The sequence below is a fragment of the Oryza glaberrima genome, chromosome 6 (assembly GCF_000147395.1).
Source record: "Oryza glaberrima chromosome 6, OglaRS2, whole genome shotgun sequence".
Classification (NCBI taxonomy): domain Eukaryota; kingdom Viridiplantae; phylum Streptophyta; class Magnoliopsida; order Poales; family Poaceae; genus Oryza; species Oryza glaberrima.
Window position 1 is genome coordinate 10,596,888 of NC_068331.1, and position 25,436 is coordinate 10,622,323.

Genomic DNA, 25,436 nt, shown 5'->3' on the forward strand with positions numbered 1-25,436 from the left:
AAAGTGGTGATAAACAGAGAAAAGAAATATGTTTCGAAGATCCAAATACCATGTTATTATGTATTCAAGAAGTAAAAAATAGAAGTCCAAAAATTATCTGATAAGATGCTTTATTTAATATGCAATATCCATTTTTATTATAAAAACAGATTATACATATCAATTGAAGGACTTATGCATTAAAGCAAGACTAACTGTTTGTATACGCGGACAATTAAATGTGAAAATGTACTTAAAGAAAAGGTAAATCACATAATACAGTTTGAAATTTGAAACAATAAGGGTATGTTCACAGCCATTGGCCAAGCCAAGTTCTTCTACAATCAGTCTCCAGATTCCATGAGAAGCTTGTGCTCCGCTTTCGCTCTTGTTACGGTGTCGCTTGGAAGCTATCTTAGTTCATTCATACTAATCTTGGTTTCATATTTGACAACTCGAAATGATAATCCAGGTTGGATCCTGATAACTTGAATGAAGGCCATCTTGACCGCTTTTTCTAGCTCATAGCTGGCCTTAGTTTTCTGAATCTTCTTCTTTTTATCTACTATGCACAGTAAGTGCAAGAAAGCAGCTGCAGTTTAATCTCAGCCTTCATAGAGCAATATTACTTGGACAAAGGAATTTATTGTACAGCAAATTGTATGTACACATTTTTGGGCACAATGAACCATTTCATTCAGGTATACTGATCAAATATCGAAAAGCAATATGCCAACCTTCGGTAAAATCCCCTCATCTGATCGTTGACCGTGTCGTTGAAGTCCATGGCGAGCACGCCCTCGCCGAGCGGCAGCTCCCCGTCGAACTCCAGAACCAGGATCTCGTTGTCCTCGAATAGTGACACCTCCGTTGGCGTCAATCCCTGCAACCAACCAACCCGGCACAGAGAAACGCCCCAGCCACGGTGAGACCGCGGCGCACGCGCGCGACGAGCAGGGGCACACTCTGACAGCATAGAGCAAAGCCACTGGGGTACCACTCACCTGGAAGCGGATGGAGGCGCGGTCGACGGTGAGGTCGGCGGCGTTGAGGACGAGGAAGCGGGTGGGCGCGGAGACGTCAACGACAACGGACGCGTCGCCGGTGAAGACGCAGGTGTCGAGGTCGGGCCGGAGGAGGAGCTCGTACCGTCGCGGCGCCACGAACCGCGGCACCCACGCCTGCCCGCGGAACTGGTCGGCCGAGCCCGCCGTCGCTGGAGCCGGCGCCGGCGCCAACGCCATCGCCGGCGGTGAAGGGGAGGGGGCCAGAGCCGGGGCGACGGGGTGGCTGCGATGATGGGGAGGCGGTGCGGCATGGAGGAGGAAGGGATGGGAGCACCGGGAGGACGGCGGCGGCGGTGGGGAAGGAGGAGAGGGGGAGAGAGTGGAGTGGAGATGCGGCGGCGGTTGATGGGGAGCGACCGAGAGAGGGGAGTTGCGGTTGCGGCGGCGTGGATCGGGGGATTGAGGGAAGGGGAGAGAGTGATCGAGAGGGGGAAACAACGTGGGCAGTGGTGGGTCCCACACAGTGTGGGAGATCGCTAAATGCAGGGTTAATTAATCCGGCGCTAATTGCAACCGCGGGTGTTAATTGCACTAAACAATTTGTGCTTTTTATATTAGTCTAGATGTATAAATGTATTCGTAGTTTCATGTAAATAAGATGGACGGTGTGCAATCAGTTGGCCTATAATTAACATGTTGATATGAGCATGTATGTTGCTAGTTGACATAAAGGCTAAAAGCTAATCATAAGATATATCCAGACTGTGGACAGGATTTATATGCAAATTTTGTCACATGTACGAGTAGTAGCATTGCAACCGTTTTGCTAGATGAGCATATATGAGTGCACTACAGATGGCTGAATTCGTAGGTGGCTATTTGTATGCCCTTGCAGCGTTTGTCCTTTCTTTTCTCCTTTGAATTCAGACGATGTAAACATCAATTGGAGGGCCTCCTTTTGTTGTACAAATTGGAAGGTGCATAATTTTCCGACTTGTATCAACTTATTTTCTATAAGACGAGTTGTTTTATTCATAGTTGTTTGAATAGTGCTGCAAACACTACTATGGAACCGGTCATCAGTAATGGATTATAACTCTCATCTATAATGGATGAACATCTTGTCACTGATGTGAAACCCTCATTTGCGTCGGGTTCCCTTCCATCATTGATAGCCTTTATCTCTGAAGTGTTTTAATAGTGGCGCAAAAAAAATTATGTTTATACAACATGGCCTATCACCGATGCAAAATACCTGTTTAATCGACGATGACGATGACTTCACAATGTATTTCGAAGCTCGTCGTAGTCGTCATCACTGTCACTTGCCCAAACTGTCGAACCACTGAGGTCCTCAAGGTGGGGGTGGTTGGATCTGGTGGCCTTTATCCTCGGAGAGGCCAAATTTGGTGACCCTAAGGTGGTGGCAACCGATCTCGACCCCGAGCGATGGATCTAGCCATCCTGCCCATGGGGGCTTCGATCTGGACGGCAAGGAGGGGGGAGAATGACAGTAGAATCGGTGAAGACGATGTTGGCAACGGAGGCGGAGGCTTGCGGAGGAGAACCGATGAACAGGGCAGCCACGCAGGGGTAGAGATGTCGGTAGTCCCTCCCCGATCCCGACCCTAACCTCTTGACCATAGGTCGCGTATCTAGCCATCCTGACCCCGAAGGCGAAGTTGGCAATGCCGGCACTCGTGGCGATGAGGGTGGTGGCCTCTTGTGGATCTAGAGGTGGATGGAGAGATGAGGAGGTGGTCAGCGCTCGAGATTGTAGGCAATGGTGGCACCGACACTTAGGAGGCGGAGGGAGAAACAAGTAGACAACCGGCGCTTGCGGAGCGGATAGGGAGGTGGCCACCACTGGATTGACCGCCCCCGAGGTTGGGGCAGTTGGATCCATCGGTTGAGAGCTGGAGCCACATCTCCTCCACGTCGCACGCTGCCACGTACTCGATGAACCACTTGAGCTCTGGTGGTGTGAGCTGCTAGGAATGGAAGGCGAGCAAGAGGAGATCCATCCACCGCCTCCCGCTTTAGCAAACAACAATTACGGTAACTGTAATAATTTACTAATTGAATAGCACATATGTTATATATTTGAGTGAAAGTATGGTTTAGAGTCCCAATCTTATAATACGAATTCAATGCCAAAAATCGGAAGGTGAATCATGCCACGTGGCAACCCAGGTTTCGCGGAAGAGGGGGCTCGTACAAACGATCTTTGCACGCGCGTGCACCAGTGTCCAAAAGTTTCTCCGCCAATGTATCGATCAAACAATTAGGCCCATGGGCCATGGCTCAGCAGGCTGTGTGACTTATGACGTGGCGCAAGAAAATATTGGGTTGTTCTTTTCTATAGAGATTCAACTATGCAGGGATGAAACTAGATATTGTAGTCATGCAAACATCTGGATCTGGTGCACGCTCATCGATGCATGAACAAGCACATTCAGTAATATGTTTACTCACTACTTTTACGCACAACCATAGGCTCCTATCGTTAGTCTTATATGAAAGGTAAAATTTGCTACAGGACATCTAAAATTTGTGTAATTTGCTGGAGGACACCGTAAAATCGTGTCATTGTTGAGGGATACCATAAAAATAGTGTAATTGGCTGTAGGACACCAGAGATATTATTTTATGATATTTAAGAAAAGCGTGAAGAGAGAAATTTAAAAAGGGCAAGTTTACCCCTGCCTGCTCTTTCTCCACCCAATCCCCATCCAAAACCGGTGACGACGAGAGGCTTTGACAGTGGCTGGCATGACCGGTGGCAAGCGGCGATGCAATGTGATTGATGTTAGCGCCGAGGAAGTCATCGTTATTGTTGTTGCTATGGAAGTTGTTGTCGCCGCCGCGGCAGAACAATGCACACGCATGTGCTGCTTGCGCCCCAAAACAAAAAGTCGTCGTCGGTGCTGCTGTTACGGCAGCTGTGGTTGCCGCCACTGCGCCGATGTAGAACTACACACGCACACATGCAGCTAGCACCTAGCAAGTCATCGTCGCTACAGAAATCGTGGTCGCCGCTGCAAAATTATCGCATGCACAGGACAAGCTCCATTTGCTTCTACTCCGGCCTTACCCTGATCTGTGCCGACCGCCAATCCACCAGAGTCACGGATAGGCACCATGGAGATCGCCAGAGGTGCCGCCGCCGTTTGTCGTGTATTTATGGATCGAGAGGAAGGACAAAACGAAAGGGATCTGCAACATTTGGGGATTTTTCACAAAGTGGACCAATTTTGACTAGAAAAACCAATGGCACGCCGCCGCTTCCTCCACCTGACCCTGGCCCCCGCCTCTGCCGCTTCCTCTCCCAACCCTATCCACCGACGCTCCACCATCAGGCCGGGTTGCCATCGGAGTGGCTTTGTCGGGTCTCAAAACTAATAACTTGGATCCGACTGAGATTAATGTATCAATCCCTGGATCAGTAAATATTGACACATGTAATACAGCTGGTTCTTCATTGCATACGTTAAAGTTTACAATACTAGGGTTTTACAAGGGTAGGTACTCACCTAATTAAACATAAGTGTTAATATTACACAGCGGAAGTTCTAGTACATTCTGACTAGGAAGGTATAACCTCTAGGGATTTTCTAAGCTATCAGGGTCATCATACTAATAGTCATAGGGGTCCTCCTCTTGACCCGAATCTGAAAAAGGGTTAATAAGAGCAAGGGTGAGTATTCACAATACTCAGCAAGTTATCATGGAAATATGTTATGCATTAACATATAATAGGTTTCTTTGCAAAAAGCAATACTGGACAATCTGGAAAAGTAATAGCAAGAATTTATAAAACATATAAACTTTAGATTTCTAACCAGGGTACCATATGAGTCCCGGTACTCAACTCCATGAGTACGGCTATTCGAATAGTTTCAAAGATATTCTACTGCAGCAGATGTACGCTTTACCCGCAGTCCACGACTTGCTGATAATCATCGGCTTTAGTCATGGCCCAATATTAAGTCATTAACAATTGTGGCACCCGTTCCATGAACTTATATCCTCATATGCTCTGAACGTAATGTTAACAGCAGCAAGAGGAGTTCTGGCGTTCCCGAGGTATTTAAGGGGAACTGATCGTATGACACCACGTCATCTCGATCAGGGTTTAGAAATATACCATATAGTTTATACTCGAGTATCACAAACCATTTACCTGTACATGGTAATGGTTAAAGTTGCCCTTCGCGGCTATAGTTGCCTCCTGCGCGAGGACTTAAAAATAAGAACCACTATACAGAGGTGCCATATTGCTAATTAACATAATAACTAGGTCTGTCCCCATTCTAGAAACTGCGGTCGTACCCGTTCGTTCGACATAAGTACCTGGTAAAACTTATATCGATTGAGACAATACTAGCCACCCGGAAATCAACCAAATCTTACGTATTGTCCCAATCTAAGTATGAGGTATTTTAACCAGATTGTAAGCAAAATAAGCAATACTAAATTGTCTAGGTTTCTATGATTGATTTATGCATAGAAAATAGAATATTAAATAGAAGGCTATAAATAAATAATTTGTAAAATATAGGCTTAATTGATCAACAGGTATATGGTAACTTACCTTGCTCGATGTCCTGAGATTGATGGATATTATCTATTGAGTCAGAAGAATCCTCAAGACCTAGGGTTAGACATATGTAAAATTCAAATTTAAAAGGAATTCAAATGAAATCCAAAAATATGAAAAATAGAGAAAATAAAATAAAATGCAAAAATAGCAAAAAGGGGCTCAAAAGATAGAGAATGATTTTAGAAGAATATTGGTCCAAGTTTCATTGGAATTGGATCTATATTTTAAAAGATATGGGCTTCTAAAGTTTGAAAATCAAATAAAAGTGAAATGGCACTGTGTGCGGGTCCCACCTGTCAGTCTCTCTCTCTCTCTTCTCTTCTTCTACCTCCGGCCGTTCCCCAAATGTAGCCGGCGGCGCTAGGGTTTGGGATTGCGGCGGCGCTAGAGGGAGAAAGTGGTTACGGCCGAGGAAGGGAGGGAGCTAGGGATCTCCGGCGACGGTGAGCGGCGGCGGAGGAGCTAATTTGGTGTGTGGACAGCCTAGCGGCTAGGGCGGCGGTGGCATGGTTAGGCCGTGATGGCGATCGAGGTGATGAGAGTTAGACATGGTTAGGGGAGGGGTTCTAGAGTATCTACGAGGTGTCTAGATGGATTCCGATAGCTTGCCGTCCTTTGGCAAGGTGCGGAGAATAGTTGCCGACGAGCGCCTCCATAGGCGGCGGCCGAGCTCACGTCGGCAGCTCAGAGGGTGGCAAGATAGTGCAAAGGGATTGCTAAAATGGAATCTAGGTAGTATGTAGATGGTTGAAACGGAAGAACTTACCGAGATATGCCGAGATGAAAGATTGTGGCCGGAAAAACTTCTCGGCGGCGAAGAACAGAGCAGCAAGGGGGCGGCGGTGCTCGACTTGGCGTGGCAAGGTAAAACTCGACGCAGAGCTCCGGTTAGGGCTTAGTATACTAGAACATGGTAGGATATAGGTGTTCTAAGGGGTAATTAGGGTGGAGGATGGATGGAGGGGTATGGAGCCGATCGCGCACAAGGTGTTCGACCGACGGGCGATAGTGGTTGATGGGATGGATTAGTAAAGCAGAGCTTCGGGGTTGTGAGGTTATGGTTGTTGATGATCGATGATGGACAGGGAAGGGATTGGGGTCCTATTTATAGGGCTAGGAGGAGCAGATGAGCTCGGGCACCATCATCGCCATGGATGAGCTCAAAGATTGGATAGGACTGGGGCGGCAGGGGCTATGAGAGGGTGGGCAAGATCAAGTTGAGTGGCGGGAGGCCACGTTCGAATACTTACCGGCGAAGAATTTACTTGACCGCATGCGAATTCAGCTAGCGACGTGTTGGCGCCAATCCGGGCGCGACGCACGCGGCGGCGAGGGTGAAAACGGCCGGCTTGGGGGTGAATGGTTTGATTTGTGAGAGGGGATACCACCGTCTAACTTTAATCCAACCATGCGGCAAGAATTGGCACGATTCACCCCGGGTAGAAGCGAAATCGCACTCGGCGGCGGCTTGGACGGGAGCGCACGGCGTCGAGCGGCGATTCCTTGCTGCGGATGTCGTCCCGGCTTTGTCGTCGTCGCGATTGGTGCAGTGGCAGTGGTCTGAGGGCGTCAAACGGCTAGCGGTGCGCCAAGGCGGTCGGGCACACGCAATCGATCCCGAGACCGACGCGCGGCAGCTCGGCGCGTGGCAAAGTCGGCTGCCAGAGAGTGCGCGCAAAGAGGAGGAGAAGGCCAACTAAACCACGGTTTTTAAGTGGGATGTGGTCCCCAAGGATCCAACATAGACTTTGCAAAGGATTGGATAGGGTGTGGGCTGTGTTAGATGGGCTAGACATTCTGTCGAGCACCTTGAATGCAATGAACAGTAGAATTCAGGAATTTTGAATATTTTCCCTAGAAAGATTTGAATTTAAACTATGATTTTGGAAGGTTTTCGCTAAGGTTTGAAGTATAGCAAATCCTCACTAATATTAGGATGAACTAACGAAATAGTCTATGATTTGAAATTTGAGAGAATTTGCTCAAATTCACTAGGGTTTGGAATAAGGCAATAATTAGGGTAAATTAGTAGGGCTCTAAGAAAGAAATACTTGAACCAAGTTAAGAATCAAATAGATTTTTAAACCACACAAATTTAATCAAAAGCCAGCATGATGCAGTCAAATTTTAGTTTAAAATTTGAGGGTGTTACAGGCTTCTTCCTCTCCCCGACCCCGACGACCCCAACCGGCCGGCGACATGATCATTGGCCTCGTCGATGTTGGAATTAATAGATAGGCTAAGGCCCATTCGAAGATTAATTCTTTGGAAAATCACAAAAGCCCACCTCATGGGATGGCATGCATGTGGAGTTTAGTACCACCTTGCTTATTCTAGGAGAGGGGGACCTCCTTAAAAGGGAGGATGCCCTCCTAGCCACTTGAAGCATGTGTGGTGGAGAGAAGAGGGGAAACACACGCGCGCTTGCTCGCCTCGCCGGGCAGGGCAGGGCAGGGCAGCAGGCGCGCGTGCATGACGTACACGTCGAATGGTCTGCAAAATTGGCTCCTCACCCTTGCGCAGATGCAGCCCTCCTTTTGCAGTTTTGTTTTGCTGCGGGAAATTCGGATTTGAAACGGCATGGAGTCCGGATAGGTTACGCGCGACTTATCCGGTTCTGTTTACGCGGGCACCCTGATCAGGCGATCTATCTCTATATAAACCGAGCCGCCGCCTTCACGCAACACATGCGAAATCAATCTAGGGTTTGCCTCCTACTCTGTACTGCGCCGTCACTTGTAGACTACTCCATCCTGCTCACCGGTGTGCACCGGCGATCGGGAGAGCAGGTCTCCGGAACCTCTGCCTTCGACATCCTGCACCGGGAAAAGGCGGCAATAAGGTTTTCGGGAAGCGCTTCACGCGACTGCTCCCTGTTCGTCCGCGACGGCTCACCTTCCTCTCCGCTCGCGTGCTGCGCGCCTTCGTCGACGCTCGCAACCGCGAGTAGTTCTTGCTGAGCAACCGGTCTTTCCGCCACCTCGGTACGTGTTCGACATGTTGCGTATATTTGATCTGTTCATGTTTTACTGCTTAGTTTACATGTGTAGATCTAATGATGCGTTAATGCTAGTATATATATGTAATGTCATGATTTATTTATAGAATATATTAAATCATTATATGCCTATAATTTCAACATTCGAGGCCGCCACTTTATCCCCTACGCCGACCCCCAAACTTATCCTTTTGCTGCTCGATATCAAGCTGAAACATGAAGAAGAATAGATGAAGCAGGAAGAAGAAGGGGTGTCCAGGGGCACATTTGTACTTTCCACGATTTTTCTCTCTCTATTTGCATCAAATATAAAAAAATAATGCCTCCGTGTCCAGTAGCCAATTACACCACTTTTGTGGTGTCCCTCAGCAGTGACACGATTTTGTGGTGTCCTCTAGCCAATTACACAAATTTTGAATGTCCTATGGCAAATTTTGCCTATATGAAATTAGCTACTGTCAAAATTTAAATTTTAGAAGCTTATTTTGATGTTGATTTTTAAGTTTTTTTTCATCAAAATTTATTTTTCAACATTGGTTTTTAAATCGCTAAGAATATATAAAAAAAATTACCCATAAATTATTATAATTTTTACTGATTTGCCATACGGTGCATTATCCCCATATGCCCAACCTATATGGAGACCAGAATACGTAAGAAATAATGATCGATCACAACATATAACGATATATATGTGTGTGTGGGCGCGTGCGTGTAGCGAGAGCCTCTAGAGATGCTCCAACCGTGGATCTGGTGTATAGAAGGCGATAAAAGGTTATGGGAGAGAATGTGCTGAGACGGTGGAGTGAGAGGAAGAGCGGACAAGACCGCCATAGCTGAAAACTCTACTGACACCGGTACGAACTGCCCCAAAATCACTTCACCCCAACCATTCTTAGGGCTCGTTCGGATTATTGATAGAAAAAATAGATAGAAAAAGTATATAAATAGAAATGGATTTTATGTATACAACAGAGAAATAAAAAACAAAAGAATTCATCAGTCGAGGGCATTCAGATTACAAGAATTTGATAGCATAGGACTTGTGTATATGCATGAAGAAAAAAGAATGAGCTCAAGGGATTTTTCCTTGTGAAATCAGCATCAAAAAAAACTTTTCTTTGCACGTATTCCCGTCCACAATATTTCTTGAAAATCATGTGAAAATTCTCTAATCCAAAGAAGCCGTTTGGCCTTGTTTGGATCGAAGAAAATATAGAGGAAAAATTCAAAGGATTTCAAAACCTTTAAAAAAAATCGCTGTAGCAGTGTTTGGAATGAAGGAATTGAGAAAAGGAAAAGTGCAATAAAAGGTTCCCATTCCTATGGTTTGGAGCAAAATCACAGGAAAACAAACAGTGTTTCCTACGAACCACTGTACTTCTGGCAAAGCTCAGGTAGCTATTGCTTCCTCTTACCAGAGGAATAAAGAACTAACAATGCATACTTTGGTTAGGGATTAAAAGAGGATAAACAGGATGTAATCAAATCACCAACTAAAATTACATATGTTCCAAACATCTATCCTTTTACAGTTCATGTGTTTTATACATTGTATTCTTTTGTTATGTATCCGCAGTCCTATATTTTATATTCATGTATGTTTTCTTTATGTGTTTTCCTCCGCAGAAAAGAATAAACTTTTTCTCCCGTTGTCCCTCTATTAAATTGTTACTACCCATTAGACTCAATGGGCCAGGTTCACTGTAAGACAGGTGGCAAAGCCACACGCTTTTTCTAGTTTGTATTTTATTCTGGAGCACAAAATTCCTGAAGACTGCCCTGCCCACCGGCCGTCCGAGAGCCTCAGCTCGCCAAAATCTGTTCGATCTGAGCAAAGCAGCAGCAGACTCCTTTTGTTCCCTCTCGCTTGGGCTTCTTGGGCCATTGGAGAGCAGCAACTAACCGTTGTGCAGCCCATATACTTATTTGCCTTTGCTCGAAGAAAAAGAAGGAACGATAACAACTAGACCCCACCCCACGTTCGATCGTTATACGTACATAGCTTGAAATTCATAAGTACTCCAGTCACCAGATGTGAAGATTGAGAGTTCTACTTATCCTTAGCTAATGCTGCATACAATGATCAAGGCAAAGCTGCAGCGCTGCGCAGCAGCGCAGCAAAAGAGAATTTCTTAATATCACACACATAGTTGAAAGAGAATTTCTTAATATCACACACATAATTGCCGTCGCAATCTACAATACAGTAAGACAATTTAAGAATTCATATCACAATTCACAAGAGTTCAAACTGAAAATTGAGGGGGAAAAGAAGCACAAATAGAAGACCTAAACGGCCACAGGCCACAGCCACGCAAGCAGCAGCCGCCAGCGGCTGAAGCACCCGCACGTCGGCGCTGCCGCGCTCGCCGCTGCTGCACGCCCCACGCACGCAGTGCGCCAGTGCCGCGCGCCCGAGGCCGAAGAGAGAGAGAGAGAGAGAGAGAGAGAGAGGCGGAGTTGCGGATTGCACACTGCTGGACTCGCGTGGTCGATGACACCGGCCGATCGTACGTGCAAGCAGCGGAGAGCCAGAGAAGCTTGAGGCAGTCGATCAAGCGGAGTCGACCTGTCGACGACGAGGAGTCGCGCCGCGGTTGCGTCGTTCTCATGGCGAAAATGAAGCGACGAGACATCGTGCTACGGAAAGTTTTGATCGCTTGGGCTTCAGATTTCTTTTTTCAATTTTGCTATATATTTGTCGACAAATTTTTCTCTAAAATTACAGTACAACCATAATATAATTACACTGTAATTATAATGTAACTTGTATGTAACTTTCAAAAATCTCTCCGTAACATGTTATTTCGGTAAAATGGAGGTTGTGTGAACAAATCCTTTCACATATGTGTGTGCTCTAATTTTTTTTCTTCCTCACCAAAACAAATCTTGTAATAGATCTAACGATTCAAAATTACGTGAAACTTATATACAAGTTACAATGTAATTATACTATGATTGTATTATAATTACATCTGTCCAATTTTTAGGAGAAAATTTGTTGACAAATGTATAGGTGGTCTTTTTTTTTTCTTCTCTCTTTTACAAAACTCTAGATGGGCCTTGGGCTAGGATTCTTTTGGGTGGTCCGGGGACCACCCTACTGATCCATCTGTGATAACCAGCGAGACGAACACACTTTGATGTTTAGCAAAGTACAAAATCGTTGGTGTATTTTTTTTTTAACTTGGTCAAAGTTACATAAGTTTGGCTTGAACAAAACAAAAACTTCTTACATTCCAAACATAAGTTTGACTTGAACAAAAACAAAAACATCTTATATTTTATATTTTGGAATGGAGACATTACTACGTTGTTTTACAACAAGAAAATAATCATTGTTGTGACGCTTCAGTGAAACCAGCATTTTGTTAGGTCTGAAATCATTGTTGTCCCGCGTCCGTCGTCCGCACAGCACGGCGCGATGCCTTGTCGCCGCCTCGCTGGACTCCTGCCGCCGGCCGTCCGTCGCCCGCCTTCTCCTGCTGCTCGCCTGCTCCACGCCTCCACCGATCCGGCGCGGGCGCTCCACCCTTCAGCCCAAGTAACGAATAGTTGCACGTGATATGAACGTGTGAACTAGGACTACCCAAGAAAAAATTCCTAGCTACGCCACTGACACCATATATGATATTGCACTAGATATATGGTTCTTCCTTGAGGCGAAGGAGAAACAAAGGCTCCATAGCAACGCCTTCAAAAGGTGAACGGCGCTTGAGGGCATCGCCGTTGCTAGCGCCGGCAAGACGCGCAAGGCTTTCGCCTCAGTCCCATCCAACCATCGTGTGCACGAGGAAAACCACACAATGTCACATGCGCACCCAAAGCCACCACATGTCCAACATGGCCACCGACGCCGGTGTTTGGGTTTTCCTAGCCACGGGCACCAAGCCGTCAAAGGCGTCCGTCCGTCGCCTCGATCGCCTTCCACCACCACACCACACCATGAAGCTCCACATGGGGATCGGAGGAGGGGAAGAGCTCCACACTGGGCCGACCAAAGAGCAACCAAAGCTCCAGCACCGCTTGCTAAAACAACCTGCGCTACCTAGGGCCGGCACTGGGGCTATGCAGCCGAGGTAATCACCGGGGCCCATGATGGTGGGGGGCTCATGATAGTGGGGGCCAACACCTAATACTAGTAGTCTAATACCTGCCTATGGCCTACCTGGAAGCAGAAATGCTCGAGAGACAAGAGGAGTTGCAGCGTCGTCGGCAACTCGGCAGACAGCATCGCATCGCACAGGGCACAACCACACAGGCACAGAGCGTCGTCGACTCGTTCTTGATGATTTTGCATCAAGAAATGCCCAAAGAAGTATCTTTTCATGAGAAACAATGGATATGATGAGATTTTATTCTTCATTAAGGTAATGATATTAGTTCCAAGGTACAAATATATTGTTATTTTGGTCGACTTTATTTCTCGATAATTACCAGACATGTTAAATTTAATATATAGATGTATTTGTTTTTGTTTTGCAAGTAAAATTAGTGTCTATATATATCATAAAATTTTATATATAGCTTAGAGGGCCCATTGCGATGTGTTCGCCTAGGGCCTCTCCCGCACGAGTCTTCACGCTGAGCCATAGAGCAAGGCTGTCAGAACCGCCAAACGACCACCAACTAGCACTCCAACTTGCTAGGAACCCTGGGCCTAGATCTGGAGAAGCCGACGGCACCGCCGGACGACCATGCAGGCCGTCCTGAAGGACCTTGATATCTCCTAGAAGGGGTGAATAGGAGATTTAAAAATAAATGCAAAAGCTAAAACAAAACAAGGTCGGATTGTCTGATAATGGGTCGGATAGTCCTATGTAGATCGGATTGCCTGGACTAAGATCGGACTATCTTACCTGCACAACAACAATACAAACAAGCAAAAAAAAACCTAAAAACTCTAGATCCAATCCACAAGCAAGAAGGTGAGCTCAACCAACAACAAGATTAGCGTGGCATAAAGCAATGCAACAAGAAGGTAAAGAGAGTGAGGATATCACTAAGGTTTACGTGACGATGCATTTCCCAGAGTTCAAATCCTTGAGGGGATTCTAGTCTCCGTTGAGGAGCTCTCAAAAAGCCGAGTCTTTTTCAACCATATCCTCGTGAGGTTGTACAAATGCACTCCTCTTTCCACTAAGAGTATCTCTTTCCTCGCGGAGGCAAGAATCGGCCTTCACAAACTTCCCTTTGCCAACCACAAGTAGATCAGTGGCCCAAGAGCGATGCCTAGCCATTTAGGAGTCCTTAACCTCTAAGAGTAATAAACACCACACAACTATTGGGCAAATCCTAATGCTCAAGTTCAAGAGAAACACACTAGGCTCCCAAACTCCAAATCCACACACAAAGATCCAAGTCACAAAGAACAAGGGGGATTTGAGAGAGAGGAAGAGAGCCCAAAGATCCAAAGCACTTAGTACAAAGCTCAAAGCCACAAAGATTGTAATGAGAGGGCTAACCCTAGAAAAGGGTTGGTGGGGCTTTACATAGATCGCCCAAAATGTGACTGTTGGAGGGGAATCTTTCAGCCCACGTCGGATAATCCGATACAAGATCGGATAGTCCGATATTTTAAACCTCCAAGGCAATGAGAGACAGAGAACAAAGTTCCATGAAATTTTGGACTTTCTGAGACATCGGACTATCTGATGTGAAATCGGACTGTCTGATATTTTAGAAGCAAAAACTTCGTCCTCAAACAGAGACTCAAGTTCTATGAAATTTCGGAATCTCTGTGTCATCGGACTATTTGATCCAAAATCGAATGCCCTGATTTACACTTAGAAAAAACTCACTCGAGAGGATTTTTTAAATCAAGACAACGAGTGAAGTTCTGTGAAAAATCGGATAGTCCGATAAATTGGATAGTCTGATGTTGCTAAAGTAAAATGGCAAGAACTTTTTATTCCAAGGTCCGATTTCGAAGATCTTGGACTCTATGGAAGCTAGTTTTTTAGGCTATCAAACCCATCATAAAACATGGTACAAAACCTTCAAGATATGTTGCAAAACTTACAAAGAAACCCGGTGTAAGTGTTATGACATGTGAAACAACTCCGAGTTAGAGTTAGAGTTAGGTTTTATGGCTTAGGTTGAAATTTTTCAACCCACACAAAGATGAAACATTTTGAGCACTAGTATTCGACCAATTATATGCATGCGGTATCCCTCTTAATAGTACGGCGTCCTAAACTCAAATGTAAACATTAAAGCTATACCAATATGAATACCTTCACAACATTTTCTTTCTCACTTGAAGGGTTAACAATATGAAAGTCGTTTCATCACCGGGACTATCCTCCTACAATTCAATAAGCACAATAGTTCTAATCCATTATACATTTGCCTTGATCAATGCTTTTCTTGATTACTAACAGATCACATATTCTTGATCTTTGGCATTTCATCTTCCATTTCTCAAATGATTATGCGGAAAATCCATGTCTTTAAATGGCCTTGCACGGTCCATTACGACAAAGTCTTCACTCGCTCTTCACCACCGGTTTCGGTTCGTCGGCACCAAGCCCCTTGCTTGCCCTTCACCACCGCATGGTTCGTCACAGCTGAGCATTGCTTGTGCTTCACCGTCTTGCCATAGGTAATCACTTCATATCCCACATCTTCAATATATTCTCTTTAATTCTCATCAATCGATAAGTCCATCTTCTAGCTTCTCACCCCATCTTCATTTCTATCAATCTTCAACCATGGTGTATATCCGTCAACAAGTCCATCAACTCATGATGTAGTCTGATCAAGCATCTCGTTGATTCATAATATGTGAGGCATCATCTCTATCTATTAGATCATAATCTCATCATTGATCCTCAACATATAAGCCATCAACCTTCTTACTTGATGTCGGAACATAACCAATTACTCAAACTCATAGCAATGGTTAGTTCCAAAATATGTTGTCATTAATCACCAAAACTTCACATAACATACAGTTAGGGTACTAGATCTTTCACGTCCAAACTCCGCCGAGTAACCCTGTTGTTGGAGGAGATCCAGGCTCAGGGCCAACGCGTTCATGGTCGCCTCAAATCTGGAGAAAAGGGGAAGGAAGAAGGGGAAAGGAAGAGACAGTGAGGAAAAGGGAGATAGGAGAGAAGCACCGCCGCCGGCGGCCACCACTGCAGGAGGCAGCGTTGCTGGACACACTGTGGAGGTTGGGGCGTTGGCCTTCACCTCCCGGGTCACCTGGAAAGGCGACACAGGAGTTTGTCACCTAGCTAGAATTAGGGGTGAAAACGGGGCAGGTATTTCCTGCCCGCTTGCCCGGCCACATTATTTCGGGACAAATTCGTGTCGGAAATTCGGGTACCCGGGACTTTTCACGGATATCGGGTCCAAATACGAGTGTTTTTTGGCGGATACGAGATCGGGTTCAAGAACATAGTATCCGACGGATACGGATTATCCGGTAAAAAAACCGGGTATTACCCGGATAATTATACGGATATTACCCGTATTATGTTTTTGTGAGGCACTTTCTTTTAAGTACTATGTGTTGGTTATACTATGATGTATTGTAACCTATTTATTTCCTAAGGTCCTAATAGTCTAATATAATCGTATTATGGATATATGGAATTGTTAAATGGTTATTGTCTATGTGACATAATATTGTTGCTTCGACGAATAAATATTCAATGTACGTATCCATTTTGGTACGTATTCATTCCGTATTTTTGGCCGACATTATCCGAGTTTGTATCCGTATTCGGCATTATCCGTGTCCGACCCGATTCTGATTATAAAACATGGGTTAGGATATGGGAAGGGTGAGATCCGATCGAACCCGACCCGTTTTCACCCCTAGCTAGAATCTTAGCCGCTGGCCTTGAGGTGTCATCGTTGCTTCTCGTCTAAACAGCACTGGACCCCAACCAAGCCCAAAACTCTAAAATATGAACATTAGGTGATTTAAAATAAAATAAAGTGATTTAATAAATAATCTAATCTTAATACAAAGTATGAACAGAGAGTCTCAAATTAGCACATAATCTAATCCCAGATCCAACTCTAATTTTTTTTGAAGTTAGAGATACCTAACTCAAAAGAGATTTGAAGTTGGAGGTGCCATACAGCCAAATAGGACCCTTTTCTGCCGTCTCTAACAGAGTTACAGGATGTCTCTACATACCCTCTGCTAAAGGGATGATATGTTTTCCTGCTCTAGTACATTAACATGCATAGGCAGTTACCAGAAAAAAAAAAGGCCCAGCAGAATGCATGGTGAAAGCCAAGTAAATTTCGTGTACACAAACAGTAAATATTACACAGCATCAATGCCCACTGCTGCTGCGCCGTTTGATGAGCCATCCCCATCTTCGTCATCAAACTTGCTTCCAGGAGCAGGAGCAGCATCAGCCTCGATTTTGCGCTTCACGCTCCTTGAGCCGTCAATCGCGCCTACCTCGACCGCCTCAAGATACAATGCCTTAACCAGATTGATGAACCGTCTCCTGAAGCTCGGTACCCAGGACAAATTGACAACAATGCCTTGCAACCTGTTGATGATGAGTTTCTCTTGTATGTTCTAAGTAATTTGGTTCAATTTTACTAGCTAGCAAAAGCTAACGTATGGAAAGAATCGATGCATAATAACATTCTTTTTCAGATAGTAGTGAATCAAGACTTCAAGAGTATTACATACCTTCTGATTATCGCTTGCAGCTGAGCTCTCCTTATATTATCGCTTGACGGGAAACCACAATCGTCCCAGTCAGATGGTTTATCATTGTTATTTGTCATGATGAGCTTCCTTAAGCATAGTTCCTCATCTTCAGTTAGCTCTAATTGCTTCATTTGCTCCTTAATAACAAGAAGTGGTCCAAGCATCCAGTCAAACACTCTGTCTTTAGGCCAGTTGAAGTTTGTCACTTCAACATCGTCAGCTACAACGACAGAAGAATAAAAGAGATGGTGAATCATTAAGATCAGATTACTTAGGAATAAAACGCATTGAACCATGAATTTGAAAATACTATGGGTTAAATGCAGTCATACATATGAGCAAACCATGCGAATCATGTTTTGCAGATCGTATCAGGCACTGAAGGATGCACCAGGCAGGCAACTTTATGCTTAATTTCTTGCATTTTCCTTTGATGATACATTCTTCCATGTCCTCAGCACTAATCAATCCCTCACTCAGTAATATCCTTCCATTCAGCTCACAAGATCGGAAGAGCCAATCCCATATCTGAGGAAGTAAATAAAAGGGAGACACATAAATTTAGAATTTTCAGCTGCGCCCTTAAGTCCCTAGATTGTAGTTTTAGAACAGGGACTTAGATCATGAAGGAGGAAGAGAGATTCAAATACTTGAATTGGTCTAAGCCGCTGGATAGTTTCCATAAATGTCTTTGATCGCTGCAAAGCCTTCATGGTTTTATGGTGGAGTTTCTTTTCTCCCAATGGAGATGTAACATTGCGCACTTCATTGTTCTGACCAGTCTCGTTATTCATCCTATCGGTTTTTCGGTACTTGGGCCTGTCTGTCAAAAGTAGTTTACTGGCAGCTAGAGTACATATCTATGCATGGGCACAAATAAGTAAAGAGAGTTCACATATGAATGGCGTGTTGCAGTGGGAATATTTGTCCAAAAAAAAAGACGCACCTTGGAAAACATGAGCCTTCTCTTAAGTAAAGCATGTCATTTGTGTATTCGTCGAACAATGCTACTGCTGAAATCATATATGCTAGTCCCATTCGGAGAGAAGCCTCCTGTGTGTATTCACACAAGGTCACAACGATGCAAGTAAGCTTCATGTCACAGACCGAACATGTCATGTGCTAGGATTATTTGGGATGAAAAGGGGTGAAGCTGTGAAGTGAAATAGATCAGATTATAATAGACGAAGTAACAGGGAATGGCCCTGAACCTAAACGGCGTGACGCTCCCCGTCACGTTGAGAAGGCAGGGTCGATGGGAACTAAGATAAATCTTGATCTAATGCCTAACTGACCTGAGATAGGATCCCTCCTTATATAGATGGAAGACTCCTTAACCTAATCCTAATACCCTGACTCTATCCACCTGAGCTACCTACTTATCGTGAGGGGTGGGGATATCGTTCTCATTGGGCCTAGGTCTCCCGGACCCAAGCCCATGATATCTATTTCCCTTCACCCCTTTTCATCCCAAATAATCCTAGCATGTGACAGAACATAAGAATGCTTCGCAAAACAAAACGCTACTACTTTCATCGGAGAAAATTCTAATCATACCTGATAAGCAATTAATCCAGCACGGATACCAAAGAAGAAGCTGCTAAGAAAGGAAGCAACTACTGCCCCAATTACAGCAAGTGGCCATAATATGATGGACAAACCAGCGAAAGGAACACAGACTGTTTCTAGAAACGGTCCTTCCCTTCCAGCCAAGTCCTCGCACAGCCTTTGCCATCCTTTCAACAACATGCAGGGGCTTTTCCACAATGCCACCCCACTTATCATGAATACGTCGAAAGGAACAGCAATAAGAACAGCGAGCACGCTGTGTGGTAGATAAGACAATCTTCACCAACAAAACAAATTGTATTAAAAGAAGTGCTCAAGCCATTTGATACATGATGCAGGTTTGGCAGAATCAAGTCTAAAAGGCTCTATGAATACATGGTTGGCACTAGATTCTTCTTTTGGAAACAATTAACTGCATTCTGAATAGGATAATCAGAATGAATCTTGTTGTACTGACCGTGCCATCCTAACTCACTCATTATTTCCCAATTTTCGTATGAGCTCATCCATGAGAGAGAAGTATGAACCATTTTTGGTACCTTGAGGTACTTAGTACCTAGAGGTACCAAATTTTACACTAGAAAATATGGTACCTCTAGGTACCTTCTCAAGGATGGTAAAATTTAGGTACCTCAAGATACTTTCTTAAGGACTGCAAAATTCCTCTTCTAAATAAGATGAAGGTATGTCTGAATGGTCGTTTTAAATTTAACTTATATAACAGATTATGAGTGAGTTGCTGTAAGACAACATGATATGTTCATGTTTGCCTTAGTTTTTTATTTTCTTTTCTAGACTGTGTGCGTCCCTGGTTGACACTGAGGCCAGGTGTTATTTCATTTCTAATGAAATTCTTCCCATTATAAAAAAATATAACAGATAATGAGAACATACTTGATGTCAATAGGAGTTTCATTATCTCCCAATTTTCGTATGAGCTCATCCATGAGAGAGAAGTATGAATGGAAGCAGAAATCGGTAACATCATGCACCACCGTGCAAGCTCCAGCTGTTGTACTGACCGTGCCATCCTAACATCATAATGCATCAATGTTAAACTACCACAAGATTTTCAGTTGTACATCTAAAAACTAATACATGTATCAGAACTTCAACGACGCCTACTTACCAAAAAACAATGGGTGAGCTTGTCCGCGACACCCTCACCCACAGCCTCGAAAGTTGCCATTAGTGGAATGAAAACTCCATATCCTATACCACCCAGAAGGCTCCCAGAAATAGCAACTACTGGCAACAGAAGCAAAGGCAATGGCAGCAGCATCGCAGCAAGGATCTTCAAAACTAGTCCAATACGCTCCGCTCTGAAATCTCATAAGATTTTTTTGTAAGACTAAAGCTCATAAGAATGACCCCATGATGCACACTAGGAATTAAACATTTGCTACAGGTTTACCACAATTCAAGACTATTGGCCATTATTTGACATTTCATTTACTGAAACTAACTAACGAAAGATCAGCCACAGGTATTGGTGCCAATGCAGAGGAAGTTACCATACTTCAGCACACAGTAGTATGTCCATATGAAATGAGCAGGCCACAGGCCGATAATAACAGCAGAATTCCCCAAAAAGATTATGGCGGCAGCAATTGGACCAATTAGCACAGCTGCACAAAAAAATTTAAAAAAAATCAGAAGATCATTTCAGATTCCATCCATTCCACACCATCTGAGGGATGAACAACTCCTGCTTGCTACAAAACAATAGCCACCGAGCAAAATACTACTACAACAAAAATAAATAGCAGCAAAATAGTGCCCATGTGAGTGTGTTTTTTTACCTGAAACCTACCTTTGATGGAACCAAGGAGGAGAAGCAAGAGGAAGAATGGCAGGAAGGACACAAAGCTCCAGAGCTTGGAGAGAAAACCCACAGGAACCTGCATCCTGGAGAGGCAGGGACCAGTCCAAAACTCCCTAGCAGTTCAGGCTGCAGGGCAAGAGCTAGAAGCACACAGCCCTAGCTGGCTCCTTTCTAGAAGTTCCTAGAACCTTGCCTAGTTGTCTTCCTCCTCTTGCTTCTTTCTCCCTGGAAGAACAGCCAAGCATTTGATGAAAGAAACTGGAACAGCAGGAGTAAGAAAAGAAAAAATAGAGAGGGAAAGAAAGAAAAAAGAAAAGAGTTAACTTGCCTTGCCTTGGAGCTGGTACTAGTCGGCAAGAGGTGGCGTGGTCGGTAGCTGCTGGGAGTTGACACGTGTCGTCTTGCATGGTCCACAGCCGCTGCTGGGAGACTCGGGCTTTCTATTCTTGGACGGCGTGGGGCCTACTGCAAACGGAAACAAAAAGAGAAGGCGGCCGCGTGGTTGCCAAATTTGCCACAGTAGGTGCTCTCAGATTTTTGGAATTCTAGAACAGCAGAATATTGAGCACTCATCCCATGATTCCATTGTTTTCAAGCATCTCAGAATTAAAACTAGAAACCCCAACAAACGAAGGAGGGCCAAAATGACATGTTAATTATTTCACCAAGAATAACAGAACGGTAGTACATCATGTTAAAAATACAGCAGCTGGGAAAAAAGCCTACAAGGCTACAGGATTGCCATATGATTGACAAAAATGGGCAATACATCTATGTGGGTGTCTTTGGAGAAACACTTGATGAGTAATTTTCCTTGCCAACTGTGTTCAGGATGATAAGTGGTGGCTGGAAACTTGTACACAGGTCAAGCAACACAATGTTCATTGTTCAGACTTCAGAGTGTCCCAGCTTGCCCCAATCAGATAAAAGGGCTATCTTATGTGAATGATCATCTTGTTGAAGAAAGCCTTGTGCTCCGGAAAATACTCCAGTAACTCATCTTTGGTCACCCACACGTGGTCCTGGCATTTTCCGATATCATATTTCGTGGCACCGACCACTTGTGACTTGAAGAAGAATCGCTGCAAGAAGTATAATTGGATTATGGAACTATTACATACGACAACACATCCAACCAACGGTCGTATTCAAGCAGAGAAGTATAAACAGAATGCTAAAGCTGATGATGAAAAATTGATAGGCAAACTAATATGGATAGAGTTCAAGATGGTGGCATATGGATAGATTAATCACTTTCAAGTATGCAAATAATTAAAATATCTGAACTCTTATGCTTTCAAGTAAAAGTTGCACAAAGCCTATTCTCTAAAAAAAAAAACAAAGTGCACAAAGCATTTTGTTCCCTAAATGACGAAAAACAAGAAATAAGCACCTTGAATGATGAAACACTTGAATCTTCCTTCTGGTCAACTACCATATGAGCCATTGGCGCATTGCCAACAAAATACGTATTGTTGAGTCCACCAATAACAGATTTTAATGCTGATTCAGCACACTGAAATAAAAAAGATATGATGTATAAGAAAATAATATGTGGAATTTGTTAGTGTGAGACAAAAATTCAAAATTTGATGTTCAGCAGAATGAAAGATGATAACTCAGAAATCAGAACCAGACTACAGCATAGATCAGATAATGGAAATTTTAGAGGTGCATACCAATCGCAAAGTGTCTTCATTGTCATAAACTTTTTCTGGAAAATGCCAAACAGGCTTGTCATCAGGAGCCCCATAAGCCTTGCCATACAGAAGGAGATAGAGTCTATTATCAAGAGCTCGTTGTAGTGACCTACAGAAAACAATTGTTTAGCGCAAGCTAAGTGCTAGGCTGCCAAGACAATAAAATGGGCAACTCAGCAATCCCATGAGGGTATATTCATTAAACACAAAGTTTCAACACAATTTCATAATCCTGTGCTTATATGGAGAAGAAAAAATAACCCGTACAAGAAGAGGATAGGATTTTGGTCATTTTGTATCCGTCAATATGGAATTCAGGTCATTTTGTATACTTTAAAACAGCTAAACAGATTCACATAACATAAGTTTCAGTAATATCCATTAAATTGCAGAACAAGACAAATACAGAACATACATGACACATAACTGTTTCAACAAAACTTAGCACATGCTTGCACAACAAGAGGGTGACACATATTATCAGTGTTAACAACAGCAAGGCATGACTTCATCAAGCTGGAACTGCCCAACAAGATAGAGAAACAGAGTATAGAACTACAGGAATGGGAGTTCAAGACTTACTTCCTGTCGTTTGTTTTGTCAGCTTCTGTGATTCTTGGAGCAGGCACATAATCTATCTGATAATCTCCCTTACCCCTAAATGCAAAAACCATTTAGTTATCATGTTTCCACATATAATGTACAAAATATAGGGTTAGAAGTCTAGAACTGAATAAGGTCTATACACAAAGTATTCATGTATCAGATTGAATTTGCTGTATATTCTCAAATGCTAAAGAAAAGTATACAATCTATTTTTGAAGCACATAACTCTAATTGAAGATATCAATTTCTGTTTCTGCTAAGCTAATGCTTAATTCACATGAAATGGAATGTGAACCCTTTACAGTTGGTCATCCTGAGCTCCGTTCCAGATTGTGAGATTGAAACAACAATATTTTTCAAGAACAAGGTTTCCATTCAACATCAGTTGGTTGGCTCTCTCAACCTCTCAAACCAGGACAAACTTGGTGATCACTTGACAGTTAACATGTATCCATTGGATCTTATGATCTACAGGTTGCAATGAGATATTATATGCAACTACTAAATAAAACAGTGTCTATTCGTTTATCAATTTTAATGCTCCATGTATGATGTCCATAGATCAGAATAAACTGTAAATTCCAAGAAAACCATATCATCATACGCACAAGGCACAACTAATCTAATTTGTTCACCGGTTTACAGACACTAGTTGACAATGCTTACTCATAATTGTTTCCCATGCTTATTCATAAAGATGCTTAGTAAATCATGTCAGTTTTTTGGTTTTCTCCACAGTTCTTGGAAGGTACAGTGAGGTATATGCACCTCATAGGCCCCATTCGATTCCTCTGTAAAGAGAGGATTGAATTTTGGATACTCGTGGCACGCTTTTCAAACTGTTAAACAGTATGTTTCGTGCAAAAACTTTCTATATGAAAGTTGATCTAAAATATCAGATTAATCTATTTTTCAAGTTTGTAATAATTAAAACTCAATTAATCACACGTTGTTACAACATCGTTTTGCGTGAAACACTTAATCTTCATCTTCAGGAGATTCAAACACCACCATAGTGTTGGAGGTATACACATCTTAGTGGGAGTGCTATAACTTTTGTTACCAGGAGGAGTGTTGTACCTCACAATCAGCACCCAAAACCTACCCCCCTAAGGACAGTAGAAACACTCTGATGGTGTTTCTTCTGCACATTCTACCTTCCCTATTTCCAAATCCTACACCAATTTAAACTTAAACTTGCTTACTACCCGCAGTTACAGAGAACAAAAATACACAGCGCACTTACTTCACTGCATTATACACATGCACCTATTGTCTATCCTAAAGCAAATTCGATGTAACCAGAAATGGCCATCATGCGAATTAGTTAAAAAAAAAAAAGAACATATGATTCGAACACGCGAGGGAGAAAAAATCACCTCGCGTCGGCCTTTCCCAGCACGTCGTCGGGGTACTTCCGTCTGTACTGCTGCCTCCACCGAAACCTAGCAGCAAAAAAAAAAAAAAAAAAAAAACACGAAGTGTCAGACTAACGCAAGCCATTCGACGCGGAGAACCGAGAGAGGGCACGGGTGGATCTGGGAGTACGAGAATTCTTGGAAGGCGTAGACGACGGGGTGGATCTTGGGGATGACGACGGGGAGGCGCTCGAACAGCACGGACGCCACGATCTTCCCGTCGTCCCCTTCCGCCGCGGTGGCGGCCGAGGGCGAGGCGGAGGAGCTGAAGCCTCGCGCCCGCAGGAGCGAGCGGAGGTGGGGGGCCGACCTCGCCGGCGATCGCAGCAGCATGGTGCCGGAGTGAGAGGGGGAGGGGAGGGGAGGGGAGGCGCCGCCGCAATGGGGGTGCGTGTGTCAGTGTGGGGGAAGGAGGAAAGAGGAGAACCCCTGCTTAAACCCGGCCGGGCCGTCTGGGCCTTCTTCACGGGCCGAATGGGTCCTTCTTTTTTTCCTGTGTTTTCTGTATTTCTTTTTTCAGGCATCGTCTACAGGGATGCAGATCAGCAAGAACAATACTAGTAAACACACGTGGAGAACGTAAGAGAGAAGAGAGAAAAAGAGTGGAGTACAGATTTATAGCCACTTACAGTACGGATTAGATAACGTTGTACGTGTATGAGATGTGGATCAGAGATATTAATGATGTAGTATATATTTATAAATAACTATTATATGAATAGGTTATTAAATTGGCTATAAATGATTTGGAGCTATTACTTGGCTATACTATTAAACTTGCTCTCATTAGTAGTCATGGCAAATATGTGGGTCTAGGCCCAAGCGTCAGTGTATGATACTATACCAGTAATACTGCAGACAATTCCCACTGCATCGGAGACACCCAAAAATCTATCCCTGAAATTTTATTTTCAAGAATCCTAAACAGAATTTGGGGCATAAAAAAATTCTCCTTTTGAATATATATGGCCTAAAACCGAGAAATGAGTCCTAATAAACGATCCTACGAGCTCCCCTTATATTCACGAATTGGGAACAG

At 43.9% G+C, this 25,436-nt stretch overlaps 3 protein-coding genes across 3 annotated transcripts; all 3 read right to left on the minus strand.

The window, feature by feature from the left end:
• Window positions 1-608: 608 nt before the first annotated feature.
• Window positions 609-1,480, minus strand: LOC127776539 (aminopeptidase M1-C-like). The gene is made up of 2 exons (XM_052302950.1): window positions 984-1,480; window positions 609-862 (listed from the first exon to the last, which is right to left on the minus strand). Exons 1-2 carry the CDS (start codon window positions 1,221-1,223, stop codon window positions 677-679), a joined length of 426 nt encoding a protein of 141 aa, XP_052158910.1. The 5' UTR covers window positions 1,224-1,480; the 3' UTR covers window positions 609-676.
• Window positions 1,481-16,621: 15,141 nt separating this feature from the next.
• On the minus strand, window positions 16,622-20,902 carry LOC127777446 (uncharacterized membrane protein At3g27390). The gene is made up of 10 exons (XM_052304039.1): window positions 20,662-20,902; window positions 20,368-20,476; window positions 19,978-20,170; window positions 19,743-19,879; window positions 18,837-19,125; window positions 18,226-18,332; window positions 17,930-18,098; window positions 17,612-17,807; window positions 17,259-17,499; window positions 16,622-17,112 (listed from the first exon to the last, which is right to left on the minus strand). The coding sequence occupies exons 1-10, from the start codon at window positions 20,753-20,755 to the stop codon at window positions 16,878-16,880; spliced, it is 1,770 nt and encodes a 589-aa protein (XP_052159999.1). The 5' UTR covers window positions 20,756-20,902; the 3' UTR covers window positions 16,622-16,877.
• Window positions 20,903-21,311: 409 nt separating this feature from the next.
• LOC127775686 (uncharacterized) lies at window positions 21,312-24,797 on the minus strand. The gene is made up of 6 exons (XM_052301971.1): window positions 24,528-24,797; window positions 24,359-24,424; window positions 22,956-23,030; window positions 22,353-22,482; window positions 22,067-22,189; window positions 21,312-21,755 (listed from the first exon to the last, which is right to left on the minus strand). Exons 1-6 carry the CDS (start codon window positions 24,728-24,730, stop codon window positions 21,606-21,608), a joined length of 747 nt encoding a protein of 248 aa, XP_052157931.1. The 5' UTR covers window positions 24,731-24,797; the 3' UTR covers window positions 21,312-21,605.
• Window positions 24,798-25,436: the final 639 nt, after the last annotated feature.